The sequence below is a fragment of the Miscanthus floridulus genome, chromosome 2 (assembly GCF_019320115.1).
Source record: "Miscanthus floridulus cultivar M001 chromosome 2, ASM1932011v1, whole genome shotgun sequence".
Classification (NCBI taxonomy): Eukaryota; Viridiplantae; Streptophyta; class Magnoliopsida; order Poales; family Poaceae; genus Miscanthus; species Miscanthus floridulus.
The window spans coordinates 143,887,922-143,907,555 of record NC_089581.1 but is presented as its reverse complement, the minus strand read 5'-3'; the positions used below and the strand labels follow the sequence as shown (position 1 = coordinate 143,907,555).

Here is a 19,634-nt window from a genome sequence, read left to right as displayed (position 1 = left end):
AAATGGACGTGAATGGAAATTTGGAAGAATTCAAGATTGCATGGCTCGAACCATTCAGGATTGAACCCAGTTGTAAGAACAAGTGGACAATAACAATCTGGCAGTTTAGAAAAAAAAAAGAATGAAAGAAAACTGTGGAAAGGAAGGTTCTTCTGAATATCTGATGAAAGATCTTTCCAGTGATGGACATCGCCTAATTGTACGGTGATGATTACGTCTGCCAATTTTTTTTAACGGCCAGCAGTCTTTTCACTCTCAAGATAAGTGCAATCTCTAGCTCATTGGAACCGCTCTTCCACCCTATCGTTGGCAGCACTCATAGAGAGGATAGTGAAGCCTTTGAAGAGACATTGAGGACAAAAAAAAAAAAAAAAAGAGAATTAGGAGCTAGCCTTGAGTGCTACCGTGTTAGGTTGGAGGATTTCTTTGAGCCGGAGTTGAAGACCTGTTACTCCTGAGGATTCCCCGTACCTAGATGTTATTAAGGAGGACTTGGAGACCTTCCTCAATGTAGTTCATGTTGACGGGGCTCCAATGTTAGGAATTTAGGCATTTTCATGTTTAATTTAAGAGTAAAATGCATCACTGGTCCATTGACTTTTGAAGGAATGTCATCTGGATCCATCAACTCTTAAAGTGCATTTTTGGATCCATAAACTTTTCATACAGTGCACTGCAAGTCCATACCGGTTCAAGAGCTTGGTAAATTTTCATTTAACCTCCTCCCATCGATACCCCTGTCTCAAAACAGCCGCCACAGTAGCCCGGTCAATGGGCTGGCAGCCGCGTCAGGCCACCCACGCCACCGCCACGTGAGCGAGCGGTCGGCTGCCTGTGCCGGTGCAGCCACGCTGCCACGCGAGCATGCAGCGGCTGCGCCGGGCAGCCATGTTACCGTTGGTCGAGCGGACGGGCTGTCGCGCGAGGTCAGGCATGCCACGCCACCGTGCGAGCTAGCAAGCGTGCGGGTGGCCAGCTACGTCATCGCCCAGCGAGTCGGAGGGCCAGTGCGGCAGGGCTAGCTGTGGAGCAGGCAAGCGCAACTGAGCCCGGAGCTGGCGGGTGAGCGCATGCTCGCCGCGCGGCTGGTAGGCCAACACGAAGGTCGATGTGCGGCTCTGAAGACGAAGTCGACGCCTGCGTCGTCTGATTGGAACGAGCCTGCAGCATGCGCCCACGCGTCCAGCGTCCTCCCGGTCAAGCTCGGTCCCAAATTGCATGTGCGCCGACGCCAATGCTGACTCTAGAAGAGCAATCACAACTCACATTAGCATGTGGATGAACTATCGATAAGGTCGCGGGATGCGAATCCAATGCCATGTGGAGGCTGCTGACCTGCTGTCAATCTATAATATTGCTTCTCCCATTTCTCGCTCATGGGCAACCGCTGTGCGATAGGCCAACGGAGAAGAAGAACAGTGGCTGCCCGCCCACACTCAAGCGACGACAGCATGGCTGGCCTCACGTGGCAGCAAGCCCACTCAACCAACGCCAATGTGCATGCCTGGCGCAGCTGCTGCGTGCTCGCGTGGCGACGTGGCTGCACTAGCACGGGCGGCCGACTGCTCACTCGTGCGGCGGTGGCGTGGGTGGCCTGACGCGGCTGCCAACCCACTGATCGGGCTACTGTGGGGGCTATTTTGAGATAGAGGTATCGATGGGAGGGGGTTAAATGAAAATTTACCAAGCTCTTGAACTGGTATGAACCTGCAACGGACTGCATGAAAAGTTTTTTGACCCAAAAATGCACTTTGAGAGTTGGTGGACCCAGATGACATCCCTCCAAAAGTTAATGGACCTATGGTGCATTATACTCTTAATTTAATCTAGAAAAAGTAGTAAATTCGTGATAATAAATATGTGCACGTGTGAACTATTAGTGGCAAATATGATGAACATATTGATCATGTTTAAGAGCACAAAAACCTTACTGAACATAGAGACAGTAAGTGTCGGGTTCATAAACCCGGGGTCCCTCGGGGACCGGCTTTCACGCCATGGCTCGGCCCAAGCAGACAGCACGCCAAGCCTTTATTTGGACTGAGGAAGCCCAGCAGGCTCTGGAAAGCCTCAAAGCGTCCCTGACGTCGGCCCCAATCCTCGTCGCTCCTGAACGGGGAGAACCCCTTCTCCTTTACGTCGCGGCAAGCAACCATGTGGTGAGTGTCGCCCTGGTCGTCGAAAGGGAGGAGCCGGGACACCAACTCAAGGTACAGCGACCCGTATACTTCGTCGGGGAGGTACTTACCGACCCTAAGGTCCGGTACCCCTATGTGCAGAAACTCCTATACGCCGTGCTAATGGCGACCAGGAAGCTCCTGCACTACTTCACCGACCACGAAGTTGCGGTCATCACTTCATACCCGCTCGGAGACATCATCCGCAACCGCGACGCCGTGGGGCGAATCTCCAAGTGGGCACTCGAACTCATGGGCCATGACATCAGGTATACCCCTCGCACTACTATTAAGTCTCAGGCTCTCACGGATTTTGTCGCCAAATGGACAGAGGTCCAGCTATCGACCCCAGACGTCACCCACAAGTACTGGACAATATACTTCGACGGGTCCGTAATGGCGCCCGGCTCGGGGGCTGGAGTGGTTCTGATCTCCCTAGACAGGAGTAGACTCTGCTACGCCATCCGCCTCTATTTTTTGGCCTCAAACAATGCTGCGGAATACGAGGCCCTCATCAACGGACTACGCATTGCCATCGAGCTCGGTGCTACGCGACTCTACGTTCGCGGCAACTCGGAGTTGGTCGTTGATCAAGTCATGAAGGAATCCTCCTGCAAAAGCCCCCTCATGGTAGCGTACTGCCAGGAGATGCGCAAGCTCGAGGACAAATTCTAGGGGATCGAGCTGCACCATGTCCCCCAAAATGACAACGATGCCGCCGATTTTCTCGCAAAATTGGCCGCCAGAAGAGACCCGTCCCCGAGTGGGATCTTCATCAATGACCTCCACGAGCCATCCGCCCGCGTCCTAGAAGGTCCGACCTAGACACACCCCGATGCTAGGCCAGTGCCTAGGGGCTCTGACCTTGGCGCCAAGCCAGCACTCGGGGGCTCCGATCCCAGTACCTCCATGATGGCGTCACCCGCCGACATCGCTGTATTGGCACTCGATCAAACCAACTGGCGAGCGCCGTTACTCGCCTACCTCCTCGAGGAGGTTCTCCCACCCGAAAGGACTGAAGCTCAATAGATCGCTCGATGTGCTAAAACCTTCGTCGCGCTCGGTGACGTACTCTACAAACGGAGTCCATCAGGAGTGCTCATGAAGTGCATCCCCACCGACTAGGGGAAGCAGCTCCTCCTCAAGGTCCATGCCGGGATTTGTGGACATCACGCGGCCCCAAGGTCGCTGGTCGGAAAAGCCTTTCGCCAAGGTTTTTACTGGCCCACCGTGCTATGAAATGTAGAGGAGGTCGTCCTTCAGATGTGAAGGATGCTAGTTCTACGCTCGGCAAACACATTTGCTGGCACAGGAGCTCCAAACCATCCACATCACCTGGCCATTCGCGGTCTGGGGCCTCGACATGGTGGGACCCCTCAAAAAGGGCCCAGGTGGTTTCACTCACCTACTTGTAGCAGTCGACAAGTTCACCAAGTGGATAGAGGCCAAGCCCATCACCAACATCCGCTCAGAAGAGGTGGTCAAATTCTTCCTCAACATTATCTACCGGCTCGGCATTCCTAACTATATCATCACTGACCATGGAACTAACTTCACCGAAAAGAAGTTCCTACACTTCAGTGATGGATACGGCATTAGGATCAATTGGGCCTCCATCGGACATCCACGAACCAACGGTCAGGTCGAGCGTGCCAATGGCATGGTCCTCCAAGGACTCAAGTCACGCATCTTTGACCGACTCAACAAATACGCCGGAAGATGGGTGGTAGAGGTCCCAGCAATCCTCTGGAGCCTGAGAACGACCCCAAACCGATCCACAGGGTTCACACCCTTCTTCCTGGCTTACGGAGCTGAGACAGTGCTGCCCTCCGACCTCGATCATGGCGCCCCAAAAGTGAAGGCTTTCGACCGCGACTGAGCCATGGAGGCTCAGCAAGACGCAGTCGACCTGCTCGAGGAAGCCCATGAGACGGCCGTCATCCGCTCCGCTCGCTATCAGCAAACTCTCCGCAGGTACCACGAAAGAAAGATCAGGGGGAGAATCCTCAAAGTCAGCGACCTCGTACTCCGGAGGACCCAATTGACAAAGGAAAAACACAAACTCTCTCCACCATAGGAAGGGCCCTATACGGCGACCAAAGTAATCTGACCGGGCACCTACCGATTGGAGGACGACAACGACAACGTTCTCACCAACACTTGGAACATTGAACAGCTACGTCGTTTTCCCCCTAAAATTTGGTCTTACCGCTTTTTTAGTCAACACTTGCTCCTATAAAGCACCCCGGCCCAAGCAGTTTCAGCCCAGGTCGCTCAGGGGCTACATGATGGTATAATACCGAATATTACCTCTCTTTTTTATTGTCACATGGTAAACAACTTGGTCCCCAAATGGAAGCGCATTCCTTTTCCTTTGACTGTCTTACATAACTTTGTTCCTACTCCTAACTGAACGCACCCCGCCACGACCTGCGGTTTCGAGCAGCCAAGCCCCGCGGGCCATGCCTAGGTTCTTAAAAAAGCTGCAGCCTATGGAACTAACGGGTAGGTGCGAAAGAGAAAGGACAAAAACAATAGCTATGCCAGGATAAAAATAAGGAACAGATAGTGATTCTATCACAAAGAACAGGACTAATGTATTCATTGATACAAAAACTGTTCACACAGGGGCTCACCCACAAACTCAACTATTACATTTTTTTGCTAAAAAACTACTTCCATTCCAAATACTACTATGACCACTCGACGACATCGCATGATGCCAAAGGAAAACGACACTCGCCACCGGACATAACCACCGCTACAGGGGCCCCTACATGGTTCCGCTCTTGACTTCGGCGAGCACAACGGGTACCTCAAGGGACCCGCCCGGTTTCGTTCCCTCGACTTCGGCGAGCGCAATGGGTACCTCAGGGACGCCGCACCCATAGATGCTCAGCAGAAGAGGATGAGGCTTCGGACCTTCTCATGCAGTCAAGGCAGCTCCTGGGCAAGGACGCCGCCACCACAGTATGGACACCATGGCTGAAAGAGATCTCATCAAACTTTATGAACTGGCCAACCTGAGCAGCTACAGGCATGGAACCCTCCACCAGCATGATCCTAGGCAACTTCCCCTCCGCATATGGCTCCATCCTGAAGAAGGCCTCACAGATGAATCTAGCACGCCACCCCCTTCGGCGGAAGCCGCCTCTTCTTAGGCAAAGACGGCCAGCACTGCCCCGGGCAGCCTCCAGCTCAACATCGCGCTCTAGATTCACGAAAGGATCTATAAGTCCTCCCCCTCACTTACCATCTCTCTCACTTAGGAACCGCCGTGGCATACAGACACTCTCGGTGAGGAGGAAGAAGGAGGAGAGACAATAGTTGGAGAACATGCAAAGGACTACGACGGTGAGCCCTCTCCCTCCCCCTATTTAAGGAAGAAACACGGCAGCCAAAGAGGGGTAAAGGATCAGAGCGAAAAACTCTCTCCCTTCCCCCATTCAATGCGGATGGGAAATGATGAGACACACCCTGACCGATGGGACGCATGCTGGCCGATGGAACGGTGCCGGGTCAGACAGAATGCCGCCTGGTGAGACAAAACATGGCCTAGGTATGGCCCACCACTATCGCATGACCGGGCGTGAAAACCAAAACATCACCACACGTAGGCAGCTCTCCGCACCCCCAGGCGAGACCTGGAAAACCCCAAAATGAGATCTCCACCGGGAGAGACCATTGGGCCCCCTGAGTCGATCGAATCGCTCAGAATAAACACCGAGAGACAGGTAAGGAGCAAAGGGATGCCCCATATAGGCCATGCTGACTCCATCATGAACGACGAGCACGGGTCCTGGTCGGACATTTCCGACTAGAGCTCTCCAAACCCTGTCACTCGAGTCATCAAGGTAAAAACTACCAACCCCCTCTATTTCTTTATAATCATTTCATACATCCATACGCGCATTCATTCCATACGCCCGTGCCTCCCAGACGAATCGGGCCCTGAACCGCCCGGGGGCTCAGGAACTAGGCATAGCACGTGCTGTGAAATGCATCATAATGCTCCGTGTTGCGTCACGAAGCGGCGGTTGCCTCATTCGACATGAGCAACCAACAGAGCCAGGGGAGAAAAATGCAAATGAGCCCTATGCAACCCTCGCCCAGTCTAGCAGACAGGGTCATCTCAACCTTCTTATTCAATCCTGAACCTCTTGCCAAGCCCACAGAATCTCCATCGAAGGGAGGCCATTAGGCCACCCGGGTCGGTCTCCAGAATGACCCAGGCATCTGCCGGGTTATAGGTAAAGGAGTAGTGGAATGTCACAAGAGGGCTATGCCGACCTCGTCATGAACGATGGACCTAGATTCCACTCGATCATACCCGTTAGCGAACACACCGAGCGTGTCACTCGAGCCCGAGTGATCGGGACAAGCGACAAAACTCAGCCCCTCCGGTTGTGAGGAACCGAGGATGGGGAAACGCACACAACTCACACCGACCCCTACTAAGGCCCAACGGGGCTTGGGGGCTCAAGACACAAAAAGCCTAGGTCTGTGACCCTGAACTTGCCCCTTTCGACTATGCTCCAAACACCTGGCTCTGCGACCCTGATCTCGTCCCATACAGCTACGCACCGACTACGCTCCAAACACCTAGGTCTGTGACCCCGATCTCACCCCATTAGGATCCACGAGCACCGCCTTGTCGCCTCGTCTGATCCCTAAACTAACAAACTAATTGCCTTGGCTACATGGGTTGCACCGAGGCCAGGATCCACGAGCACCGCCCTATCGCCTCGCCTGATCCCTAAACTAACAAACTAACTGCCTCAGCTGCGCAGGCTACACCAAGGCTAGGATCCACGAGCACCGCCTTGTCGCCTCGCCTGATCCCTAAAACTAATGAACCAACTGCCTCGCCTGATTCCACGGTGCGTACCAACCCCACGCCTAATCGCCTCAGCTACACAACGATGCCTTGGTCGACAAAACTCCATCTCAACTAAAAACATGCACACACGCCCACTAAACAAACATCACCAGATGATTCTACCTGAACTGCCCAGGGGCTACACCCGCGGGTGCGCTCGCGTGCACCTGTCGACGAAAACCTCCCCAACTGACAACACAGAAACCCCCTAGATGGTTCGCCCTGAACCGCCCGGGGGCTCAGGGGCTACACCCGTGGGTACACTCACGTGCACCCACCGTCAAGACAAAAATCCCCTGGATGATTCTACCCGAATCACCTCGGGGCTCGGGGGCTCCTGTCGGGTTCATAAACCTGAGGTCCCTTGGGGACCGGCTTCCACGCCAAGGCTCGGCCCAAGCAGATAGCACGCAACTCATGAGCCAGCCGAAGAGTCTAAAACAATAGGCCATAAGGGTGGTCTAGTCACCAACTGGAAGGTCTGGCCGAGGAGGAACAACGCCCGCTTGTCGACTCCTTCGGCCCATCTCTCCGACCGAAGCGCTAACTTCGGACTCTAGTCGCCTCTAATAGCCTCTCCGATCGGAAGGCCAGGCCCAAGGACTACTTCTGACTCTGACCCCACGTCTTTGACTAGGGTTCGCAGAAGCCCTACTCACCGCTCTTCTACGACTGGCGCAACCACAGCCAACTAGGACCAACCGATCGGGGACGCCTGCTTGGAAAGGACTAGGGAACAAACAGAGAAAGCCAGGCAGGGCGCACAAATCAAACCATGATACCAAGGACCATACCCTGAATGCCTACAGGAACAATACTCTGCAACCTCCCTAACACACACAATGTTGTAGGCGCCGACATTTTCCCTATAGTATTGTGGGCGCCATTGACTCCCATACGGTAAGGCTCCCCCACATACCTCTGGGCATCGATAGTATTGTGGGTGCCGGGATTTACCATACCGAGTGCACATGGTGAAACTCCTCACATGCCTCTAGGCATCAATAGTATATGTAGGTACTGACATCTGCCATACCCAAACAAGACGACGGACCTCCCATGTGCATCTGACATCCAACAGTATTGTGGGCGCCTACCATCATCCTGTACCCATCGGCGTGGGCAACAAGACTAGAAGCATTCGTACTCTCTCCCTCTCACTTGTAAGGTTATCCCCTTCATCTATAAAAGGGGATGCGCTCTCTCCCAATAGAGCCAGTGAACCTAAGTTAATTCAAGCTCAGTCCCTTCAGATTCATTAGATCGATCAAGTTCACTAGCTCACAACCATAGAACCGCCAGGTTCGGACCTCAAGCACATGCTTGAACACTTAGCTCATAGCGTAGCTCCTGTCGCTCTCGGCCCTTTCGACCAGAGCCAACTGGACCTCTTGTACACCCCATCTTTCTCCTTCTCGTTTGTAACCCCACTGCAGGCTTCGAGCACCTGGGCTTAGGAAAAAAGTCATCGACCGACTCAAACTAGACATAGGGCACATTGCCTGAACCAGTATAAACCATATGTCATTGAGTGCTAGGCCACCTCCGATCACAACATACAATAAAACTACAAATATTCACTAGTTGGTCACTTTCTGTACCGACAGTAAGATTAGAAGTATACCTAGCGGAGGGACCCATGCTCAAGGCACTAGTGGCTCCATGCGCACTAGTCGACATAGTGCGTTACTCGATGTCATGGACTATAGTTGATGCAGGACGATGTTCGTAGTGCAGTCCCTCGAACGTCCACCCGGAAGTAGACGATCCGAGGAAGAAGAAGAAGAAGAAGACGTCGGCAATCACCAGGAAGAAGCGAGCAGACGCGGAGACGCTTCCCAAAAACCAGATCGGTCGCACACCCGAGTAGGTGTCGCTATGCGGATGGTGGTTTCGGAGGCCTGCTCTCCCAACACTTCGTGCGCGTAGAGGATTGGTACGGGGAAACTCGGGAGCAACTCAATAGAAGAATAGTGGTGCTGGGGGTGTTGTGTCTCGTTCACGCAGCTAAAGGCAAGCGCTCATTTTTATAAGCATGGAAAGTAGAAGATGAAGTGTAGAGGATGAACCTAGACGTCATGAAGCGTCCATCAATCACTGGTAACCTCTGCCATAAACATTGGGTTACTAGTAACTACAACCATAATCATGGGAGTTACTAGTAACCGCAACCATAACTATGATCGTTACAAATTCAGCCATCAACTACATTTAGTCCAATATTTTATTGCACCAAGCATCTAATATGGCCTTAGAATTTATTTGATTTAATTATTAAATAAAATATGGGTCATACCCACATTAAATCTAACAATCCCCACCAAATTCTAAGGCGCATATGAAATGCTCTCAATTCTCTGTTATTTAATATACCAGTGTTCTGATGGAGACTGTTAAGTTAAACATCCATCTAGAATAGAGGTTACACTTCTTCATAACTAAACAATAGACTATGCCTTAAATTGACAGTTTTGTGCGAAATAAGTTTCACCTAAGTCCTTTACTGATACTAGGTTGCTTAAAGCATCTCCTTTGGTTGGAGCATATAAGTCATACTCCTGGGCTTTTCATGAGTATCTAGAGATCACCCAAATCTCATAGACTGTGACTAGCAGTTGAACTCATATAGGTGTATTCCTCCAAAGATGTTCTGTAGGACAACATCTTTACTTAAGCAAGCCACTTAGAATACATTAAGTTAAAAACCAACCTGCCTTACAACAAAGGAAAGACATGCATCTGACATGAGCCTAGTTAAGGGTCTTTCATCACAGTCTACCCCTGGCTTGTTTCACCATCCTACTTTACGGGATCTCCAATCACATAGGACAGGTTACCACCATGGTAGACTTCATGTGGGTCTTAGGCCCATCTCACTCGATGCACTATCTATTATATTACGTGATAGTCCCTTACTAAATTGATCTGCTAGATTTTTAGACATATGGACATAGTCCAATGCTATCACTCCGGAGTTTCTTAATTTTCTGACAGATTTTAGCTGCCTCTTAACATGCCTTGTGGACTTCATGTTATCCTTAGAACTATTTACCTTGATTATTACAGTCTGGTTATCACAGTTCATAAAAATAGTCTATATATGTTTTTCTACTACCGGTAAATCCATAAGGAGTTCACGAAGCCACTCAGCCTCAACGTCGGCGGTGTCTAATGCTGTGAGTTCTGCTTCCATGGTTGACCTCATTAAGATGGTTGGCTTGCAAGACTTCCATGAAACAGCACCACCTCAAACAGAAACACATATCCGCTTGTGGTGTGAACCTCATCAGCATCAGATACCCAATTCACATCACAATAACTCTCTTGTACCTTTGGATACCTGGTATAGTGAATGCCATAGCTCATAGTACCGTTCAGGTAGCGCATTACTCTCTCAAGAGCACGCCAATGATTATCTCTCGAATTAGACACAAACAGGCTTAGTTTGCTCACAGCAAACAAGATATCAGGCCTTGTAGCGCTAGCCAGATACATAAGCGAACCAATAATTTGGGAGTATCTCAATTGATCCCTTGGTATTCTTTGATTTTTCCTCAATAGCACACTAGGGTCATAAGGCGTATGAGTAGGCTAACAATCACTAAACCCAAAGCGACTTAAAACCTTTTCCACATAGTGGGATTGTAGAAGTGTAACCCCATCATTGCCTTCTCTTAATAGCTTGATATTAAGAATAACGTCAGCCTCTCCCAAATCTTTCATCTCAAAATTATTAGACAAAAAATTCTTTAATCCCCTTGATCACATCAAGGCTGGTTCCAAAGATCAGTATGTTGTCAACATATAAACATAAGATCACACCTTCACCCCCACCATACCGATAGTACACACATTTGTCAGCTTCGTTCACAACAAAGTCGACAAATGTCAAAGTTTTGTTGAACTTCTCATGCCATTGCTTAGGAGCTTGTTTCAGGCCATATAAGGACTTCAATAATTTACACACCATGCCTTCTTGACCATTTGCTACAAATCCATCTAGCTGATCCATATAGATCTCCTCCTCTAACTCTCCATTTAGGAAAACTGTCTTAACGTCCATCTAATGAAAGAGAAGACCATGTGAGGCTCTTAGGGAAAGTAACACTCGAATTGTAGTCAATTGAGCAACAAGTAATTAAGTATCGAAGAAATCTTCTCCTTCTTTCTGGGTATAACCCTTGGCCACAAGTCTTGCCTTGTACCTCTCCATTGTACCATCAGGCCTAAGCTTTTTGTTGAACACCCATTTTGCATCCTATATGTTTACACCCATAAGGACATTCAAAAAATTCCCAAGTTCCATTAGACATAATTGAATCCATCTCACTCCATACTGCTTCCTTCCAAAGGTCAGCATCAGGATAGGAATATGTCTCTTCAATGGTTCTTGGTGTATCATCCATAAGGTACACAATGTAGTCATCACCAAAAGACGTTGTAGTCCTTTTTCTCTTACTCTTTCAAGTGACTACAATGTCATCCTCCTTAGGATTTTGCACAGGGGGGTTCTCAAAATGTTCTATGTGAATGAATTGCTCTTAGGGTATTATAGTTTCATGACTAGATGTGTTAGGTGCATTTTTATAGGAAATTCACTTTAAAAAATGTAGCATCTCTAGACTCCATTATAGTACCAACAAGCATGTCGGGTACTCCAGAATTTATTATTAAAAACCTATATCCAACATTGTGAATAGCATAACCAAGGAATACATAGTCAACCGTTTTAGGCCCAAGTTTGCGCTTCTTGTTAATTGGCACATTCACCTTGGCCAAACAACCCCAAGTGCGCAAATAAGAGAGATTTAATCTTTTCTTCTCTCATTCCTCGAATGGTGTGGTTTCTTTATTTTTTGTAGGAACTCTATTCAGGACATAACACACTGTCAAAATAGCCTCACCCCATCATTCCTTAGATAGTCCCGCTGTCTCTAACATGGCGTTAACCAACTCAGTTAGAGTACAATTCTTTCTTTCGACAATCCTATTGGATTGTGGTGAGTATGGCGGTGTCCTCTCATGAATAATTCTATGTTCTACGTAGAATTCAGAAAATTCACTTGAAAAGTATTCTCCACCATGATCAGACCTTAACCGTTTAATTTTCCTCTCAAGTTGATTTTCTACTTCAGCTTTACAGGTCTTAAAATAATGCAACGCTTCATCTTTCGATTTTAGTCAGTACACATAGCAAAATCTAGTACAATCATCTATAAATGTCATAAAGTATCTTTTGCCACCTTTAGTCAATTCGCCATACATCTCGCATAGATTGGAATGAACTAGTTCTAATGGCGCCAAGTTCCTCGCCTCCGCAGCCTTGTGAGGCTTACGAGGTTGCTTAGATTGCACACATACATGGCACTTAGAACCTTTGACTAAATTAAATTTCGGAATTAAATTCATATTTGCTAGCCACGATAGACAACCAAAATTAACGTGACAAAGTCGTGAATGCCAAATATTTGACTCATCAGTGATAATAGCATTGTTCACAACCTTGTTACATACATCATCATGCGAGGGTAAGCGGAACAAGCCTCCACAATCATAACCTTACCAGCAAATGTTCCATACTTCGATAGTACACATTTATTAGCCTCAAAGACAATTTTATAACCATCTCGACACAGTTGAGAGCCGCTAACTAGATTCTTTTTGATGGAGGGGACATGCTGCACGTTTTTCAACAACACCGTCTTTCCCGAAGTAAACTTCAGAATGACCGTACCAACACCAAGAACATGTGCATGGGACCCGTTCCCCATCAGAAAGGCTCCAGTCCCGTCGGCCTGATAAGAAGAAAATAAAGAAGCAACAACACACATATTTATGTTAGCCCCAGTATCCATCCACCACTCAGGCGAATGACAGACTGAAAGAACACTAGGTTCAGAATTTTCATACCCAGATGTTCCTCCTTTAGCCTCGCTAACAACCATATTTGCAGCTTCTCTTCTTGCTTGAATTTGCTGTTTGGGCACGTACTTGCCCAATGCTTATCGCTCCCGCAAACAAAGCAACCACCTTTTTGTTCTTTGTTTTCTTCTTAAAAGTTGTTGTTTGATTTGGCTTCAAGTTGTTCTCTTGCTTGTTCTTCTTCTTCTTATTACGAGATGCATTATTGTTTTTCCTCTGCACCATATTGGCAGCAGAAGACTCGAGTCATTTTCCCTATGTATCTTTTGCTCTCACCCTCTCCTTAATATCAAGAGACCCAATAAGCTCAGCAACGCTAAATTCTTGTCTCTTGTGTTTCAGAGAAGTAGCAAAATCCTTCCAAGAAGGTGGCAGCTTAGCGATTATACCACCGGCCACAAACTTGTCAGGCAACACAAAAGGAAACTATTCAAGTTTCTTAGCCAACGCCTGTATCTCATAAGCCTGTTACACTACTGAACGGTTATCAACCATTTTGTAGTCACACAGCTGCTCCATAATGTACAACTCACTACCAGCATCGGAAACACCGAATTGAGCATCAAGTGCATCCCATAACTCTTTGCCTATCACGCATATGATGTAATTGTCCTCGTATTTGCTATAAAACGCACTAATCACAGCGCCTCAAAATAGGTTATCGGTCGCTGTGAAATTTTGCTCATCCTCAGAAGCAAGTTGTTTGGGCTTCCCCTGTGCGACGTGATAGCAGTTCATAGCAGTCAACCACATGACCATATTAGCATGCCATCTCTTGTAATTTGTGCCATCAAAATCATTCAGCTTTAGAGCAGCAACAAAACCACTAACAGAAAATTGCCTAATATCAGGTTTTTGGATTGTTAGGAATTTAGGCATTTTCATGTTTAATTTAATCCAGAAAAAACCAATAAATTTGTGACAACAAATATGTGCACGTGCAAACTACTAGTGGCAACTATGATGAACATACTGATCGTGTTTAAGAGCATAAAAACCTTACTAAACGTAAAGACAGTAAGATTAGAAGTATACCCAGCGAAGTAACCCATGCTCAAGGCATCGACGGCTCCATGTGCACTAGTTGACATTGTGCGTTGCTCGATGTTGCGGACCATAGTCGATGCATGCCGATGTTCGTAGTGTAGTCCCTCGAACGTCCACCGGGAAGTAGACGATCCGAGGAAGAAGAAGATGTCGGCAATCACCAGGAAGAAGCGAGTAGTCATGGAGACGCTCCCCAAAAACCTGATCACCGCACACCCGAGCAGGTGTCGCTATGCGGACGGTGGTTCCGAAGGCCTGCTCTCCCAACACTCCATGCGCGCAGAGGATTGGGACAGGGAAACTCAGGAGCAACTCAACAGAAGAACAGTTGTGCTGAAGGTGTTGTGTCTCATCTGCACAACTGAAGGCAAGCGCTCCTTTTTATAAGCACGAAAGGTAGAAGATTAAGTGTAGAGGATGAAACTAGACGTCATGAAGCGTCCATCAATTACTAGTAACCTCTGCCATAAACATGGGGGTTACTACTAACTAAAACCATAATCATGGGAGTTACCAGTAACCATAGGCAAAACTATGACCGTTACAAGTTCAGCTATCAACTACATTCAGTCCACCATTTTATTGCACCAAGCATCTAACATGGCCTTAGAATTTATTTGATTTAATTATTAAATAAAATATGGTCATACCCACATTAAATCTAACATCCAATTAGTGTTAATGGTTTGAAACCCACAATTTTTTAGTGGAGATGGGGTATTCAATGGTGGAGTAGAGCGTAACCAAGTCTTGGGGTGTGTTTGGTTCCCCTGGTTCCCTGCATCTTCTTCGTCCTGGCTAGGTGACTCTTTCGCGCTCCCAAGTGGACTAGGAGATTGTGGCAACAATCTGACGCCACGCGAATTTTTTTGATTGTATCTTTGCCTCTCTTTGTTTTTTTCATCACTTCTTGTCTTTCTTGTTTGGTGCAAGTTCCTTTAAGTGACAACTAGAATAGCATGATAAAATGCTTACCCTCGGATTACTTTTTGTTCTCAAGGACCTACACTTTGTGTGAAACTTTCTAAGGACTTGATTAGAACTTCTTAGATTGATTTTGTAGAAGAACTTAGGTATCAAGGTGCTTGAAGGATAGATTCTGCATAAGCTAAGGTTGTTGATTTAATTTTAGAGTCCAATTCACTCCCTCTCTTGGACCATTTGATCCTTACAATTTATATCACAACCTCCCTGCTTCATCTAGACTTCACTAACTCGAGCAATGGCTCTGAGAGGGAACACACCGCCCAAGTTCAAGGGGAGGGACTTTCTTTATTTGAAACTCCCAATGTTGGCTTACCTTGAAGTCCATCCCCTGACATTTGGAGAGTGGCTTCCACCGTGTTCGACACACACATGAATGCCGAGCAAAACAAGTGGAAAGCTCGTGCTAAGAATGCTACCTTTGAAGACATAGATGGGCAATAAACCTTCGATAGGATCCTAGTTGGGACTTGGCGCATGATGTTTGGCAAGTGCTCATCAACATCAGCGAAGGCATCACCGCCATTCTCAATGACCGATATCATGTGCTTAAGACCAAGCTTGACTCTTTCAAGATGCCCCCAAAAGAACTTTGCAATACATGTATACTAACTTAAATGTTCTTATCGAGGAGATAAACTCTCTTGTCTTGTGCAGCTCACAACCGGAGAAATCAACCGGAAGATACTCATTACTCTCCACAAGCCCAAGTATGACATCGTGGTTTCCGGTCTCCATGAGAAGGACCTCCATAAATTGGAGGTGTATCAGCTTGTAAACAAGATTAAGGCCCATGAGATGTCAGTCCATGGAGAAACAAAAGAGGCATCCACGCTTAAGGATCTTGCCTTTGTGGTTAAGACAAGAAAGAAGACTAAGAAAAAGGCCAAGAATATTGCCATCCCTTCATCAAGCTCAAGTGAAGATTCAAGCAATGAAGTGGGAGAGGATGGAGGTCATGCCTTCCTCATGAGAAGAAGACTTACAAAATGCTCTCAACACTTGCGAAGAAGGGATTCATTTATGATCAAGAAGAACAAGTCCCAGCCACAAATCCATTAGTAAATAGGTATATGAACTGTGGACTTTATCTAATCACTTCTTCTATATCTCAAGTGTCTGATTTTTTTGTTGTCCATCTGGTAATATGCAAATTTTTTTATTGTTTGGTTATAGAAAAAATGTGAATTATCTCTTAGAGTTATTTTTAATTATACTAGTTAATTGTATTTGATTAATTTCTTAAAATTTGTAAACATTTAGACACCTGAAATATAGCAACTCCCTTATGTAATTGTACAAATTGAACGAATTGTTGTGAGCTGTACGTGGAACTATTGTATTTATTCGCTACTTGATGAAACCGTCCTCGTTTTGGCATGGCACGCGAGTCTCTCTGTACAAAACTTTAAATTCTATGGTGTCCCTTGTAATTTTCATACTTATTTAGGTTCTTTTTACACTCTGTGAATTTGGATGTAAAAGAAACGGAAAAATGAGTGCACACTTTATGCATTTCCATGCAACCTTTCAGTCTTGAGCTCGGGGTCCATCACCGCTGCCGCCTGCCGGCGATCAGCTCCAGCGCGGAGTCCACGATGTCGGAGAAGCTCTCACGGTGCTTGCTGATGCCCACGCTTCCTGAGAAAACGTGGTAGCACTCCAGCTCCGACGTGGTGTCGGCGATAGACTCTAGCAGCCGCTGCATGCCCACCTCCCTGAGGAGCTCAACGTACCCGCCGCCGTCATCGCCGCGGCCGCCCGAATTCGTCACCAGCCAGATGACCTGCTGCACCACGAACCGTCGCATTCGCGGGACCCTGATCTCCGGATACCTGTACTGCCGCAGGATGCTCGCCAGCCGCTCCACGTATGCCCGTTCGTCCGCCACGCCGGCGCCGCGCAGCTCGGCGGCAAACTGCTCGCCGTCGATGAACTTGCAGATCTCCGTCGTCAGGCCGACGGACACCTCGAGTATTTTATCTCTGTCCACCATGGTGGCCTTCAGCACCGCCGGCAGGGCCCTGGTCACCACGCGCAGCCGCTCCCTCTGCCGTTGCCCCGAGTACGCGCACAGGTTCCGCAGCACCCGCGCCGCGTTCGGGCGCCGTGCGTCGCCGTCCTCCAACGCCGACACGAGCTGGTCCATCACGTCGGCCCGCTTGAGTATCGCCGCGCAGCCGGCCTCGCTCTCCAGCGCCAGCATCGCCAGCGCTTCGCCGGCCTCGCAGCCGAGTTCCGTCTCTTGGGAATTGAAGAATATCGACAGCAGCAGCTTGACGACGCCTCCGGTGGCCACGATGGCCTCCTTGCCGCTGTCGTCCATGGCCAGCCCAGTGAGCACGTCCGTGGCAAGCTTCTGCAGCTCCCTGTGCTGCTGCCCGTACCGCAGTAAGTCGCGCAGGTTGCTCACCGTGAACACGTTCTCCGCGACGCTCTCCCGGAGCGCCTTCCCCGTGTTCCCCGTCGTGGACACGAGCATCTTGACCACCTTGAGCGCGCGCTTCACGGCGCTCACCTGCGAGTCGGTCACGTGCGGGTTCCGGAGGAGAACCGGCGACGCCTGCGTGAAGTTGATGACCTTGGCGAGCAGGCCTCGCGCGTTACCGATCTTGCCGCAGTTGTCGTGGTCCCTGGCGAGCCTCTTGAGGATGAGCAGGCCCAGCAGGTTGAACGGCAAGTGGTCGTAGCCGCTGCTCGCCGGTGAGGCCCCGTGCTCGGCGTCGGCGGGAGCGCCGGGCAGCTGCGGGTGCATTCCGGACACGGGCGGACCCCTGCCGGTGTAGAGCAGGGACGCGACGGACTCGATGGCGCCAGGGATGCCGGACACCCGGAGCGCGTTCTGACGCTTGCCGGCGAGCTTGGACACGATCTCGGCGGCGCACCGTCGCACCTCCTCCTCTTCGGGGCGCTTCCAGTTGAGCATCTCGACGAGGCGCTCGATGGACCTCGGGGTGGTGCCGACCTTGCGCAGCGTGTCGCTCGCGGAGCGCTCGCTGTTGGCGAACTGCTGCAGGATGCGCACGCTGATGAGCTGCTCGTCGAGGAAGTCCGAGAGGATGAGCTCCTCAGCGAAGGTGACGAGGTCCATCTTGATGCCGTCGAAGATGCTCCCGGCGATGCACCGCGAGTAGGCGTCGTAGAAGAAGCGCTTGAGGGAGACGAGCCCGTACGGGCCCAGCTCGCACTCGGCGCTCACCTGGTGGAGCAGCTTGCAGATGGAGACCTTCCACGTCCAGTACGCCTTCTCGAACAGGAAGAGCAATGCCTCCACGAGCGCCAGCGTGTAGAAGAGCAGGAGCGCCGGCCTCATGTTGCGGTTGTCGGGGGCACCGAAGTCGTGCTTCCAGAGGCGCATCACCGAGAGCGCGACGCAGGCGAGCGCGGAGAGCACCTGCAGCCAGTTGAGCAGCCTGCCGATCTTCCTGGAGACGGAGACCCAGCCGGTGTAGGGGAGCAGCGACACGTCCGGCGCGTGCCAGGCGCGCTGCCTCATGAAGGCGACGATCTGGCGCTGGAACAGCGCGGCCCTGGCGCGCGCGTCGTCGTCGCGCCCGCCGCCGCCTCCGGCGGCCGCCGCGGCCGGGTCAACGATGGCGCGCATGATGTGGCGGAAGAAGCGGGAGCTGGAGCGCAGCGCGCCGCCCGCGGTGGAGGTCTGCGTGGCGTGGTGCTGCCACTCCAGCTCGTGGCTGCGGCTGAAGACGCGCGCGCCCTCGCCGACGAGGATCACGGTGACGCACCAGAAGTCGGTGATGCTGAGCGTGCTCGCGAACCCGCCGAGGAGCACGACGGTGGCCCACACGAAGTGGAGCTTCCCGAGACCGCTCGCCGCCTTCTCGAGCACGGCGAGGCGGAGCGCGAACAGCGTGAGCCGCTTCTCGGGCGGCTCCCGCCCGCCGGCCCTTCCGGAGCTGCCGTGTCCGCTCCCGCTGCCCGGCGTCGGCTCGCGCCACGGCTCGAAGAAGGACGCCGAGCCGGGGCCTCCGGTGCCGAGCCCGCAGCGGCCGGCGGCGGCGGCGGCGGCACGGTGCTCCATGATGTCCAGCTGGATACTCGGCGGCACATCGCCACCGCCTTTCTGCGAGCCGCCGTCGCCGTTGGACTCGAGGCGCGTGGCCTCGCCGCTCTTCTTGTACTTCATGGTGGCGCCAGCTCAGACTCAGAGAGGGTCACTGATCCCGAGGAGGAAAGAAAGAAAGGAGAAACGAAGGGGAATCCCGCGACTTCAACAAGGAGGGATCGGGAAAGGGCGCTGCCTCCTACCTATTGCGGCTCGAGAACTGGAAGAGAACTGGAATTGGGAATGACATGGGAAACTTGGGGAACGAGACGACATGGAATTGTCGACGCGGAATGGATCAAGGAGGATTTAGCGCCAACAGTCAACTCGCGTATGGGGAGCAGCAAGAAACGGATCATGATTGGTGACGACCTGGTGTCGTGGCGTGGGGATAATGACGACGTGATTTTAATCATTCAACTAATGTAATACTGCATCTCATCGTGGGTGGTGTAAAGAAATAGTTATCATTTGAGCTTATTCGGAACTACTTTTTAATCATAGAACAATGTTTTTCTTTCACAACATTTCAGCATAAACATTAGCCTAAGTCAAATTCAAC

The 19,634-nt window shown here is 50.2% G+C and overlaps 1 protein-coding gene across 1 annotated transcript; it reads right to left on the bottom strand.

Moving 5' to 3' along the window:
* Nucleotides 1–16,346: 16,346 nt before the first annotated feature.
* Nucleotides 16,347–19,475, bottom strand: LOC136531756 (uncharacterized). The gene has a single exon (XM_066524406.1). The coding sequence runs from the start codon at nucleotides 19,151–19,153 to the stop codon at nucleotides 16,562–16,564; it is 2,592 nt and encodes an 863-aa protein (XP_066380503.1). The 5' UTR covers nucleotides 19,154–19,475; the 3' UTR covers nucleotides 16,347–16,561.
* Nucleotides 19,476–19,634: the final 159 nt, after the last annotated feature.

Bases quoted from the DNA above. Each gene is read 5' to 3' on its own strand.
- LOC136531756 (XM_066524406.1), bottom strand. From the start codon at position 19,153: ATGAAGTACAAGAAGAGCGGCGAGGCCACGCGCCTCGAGTCCAACGGC.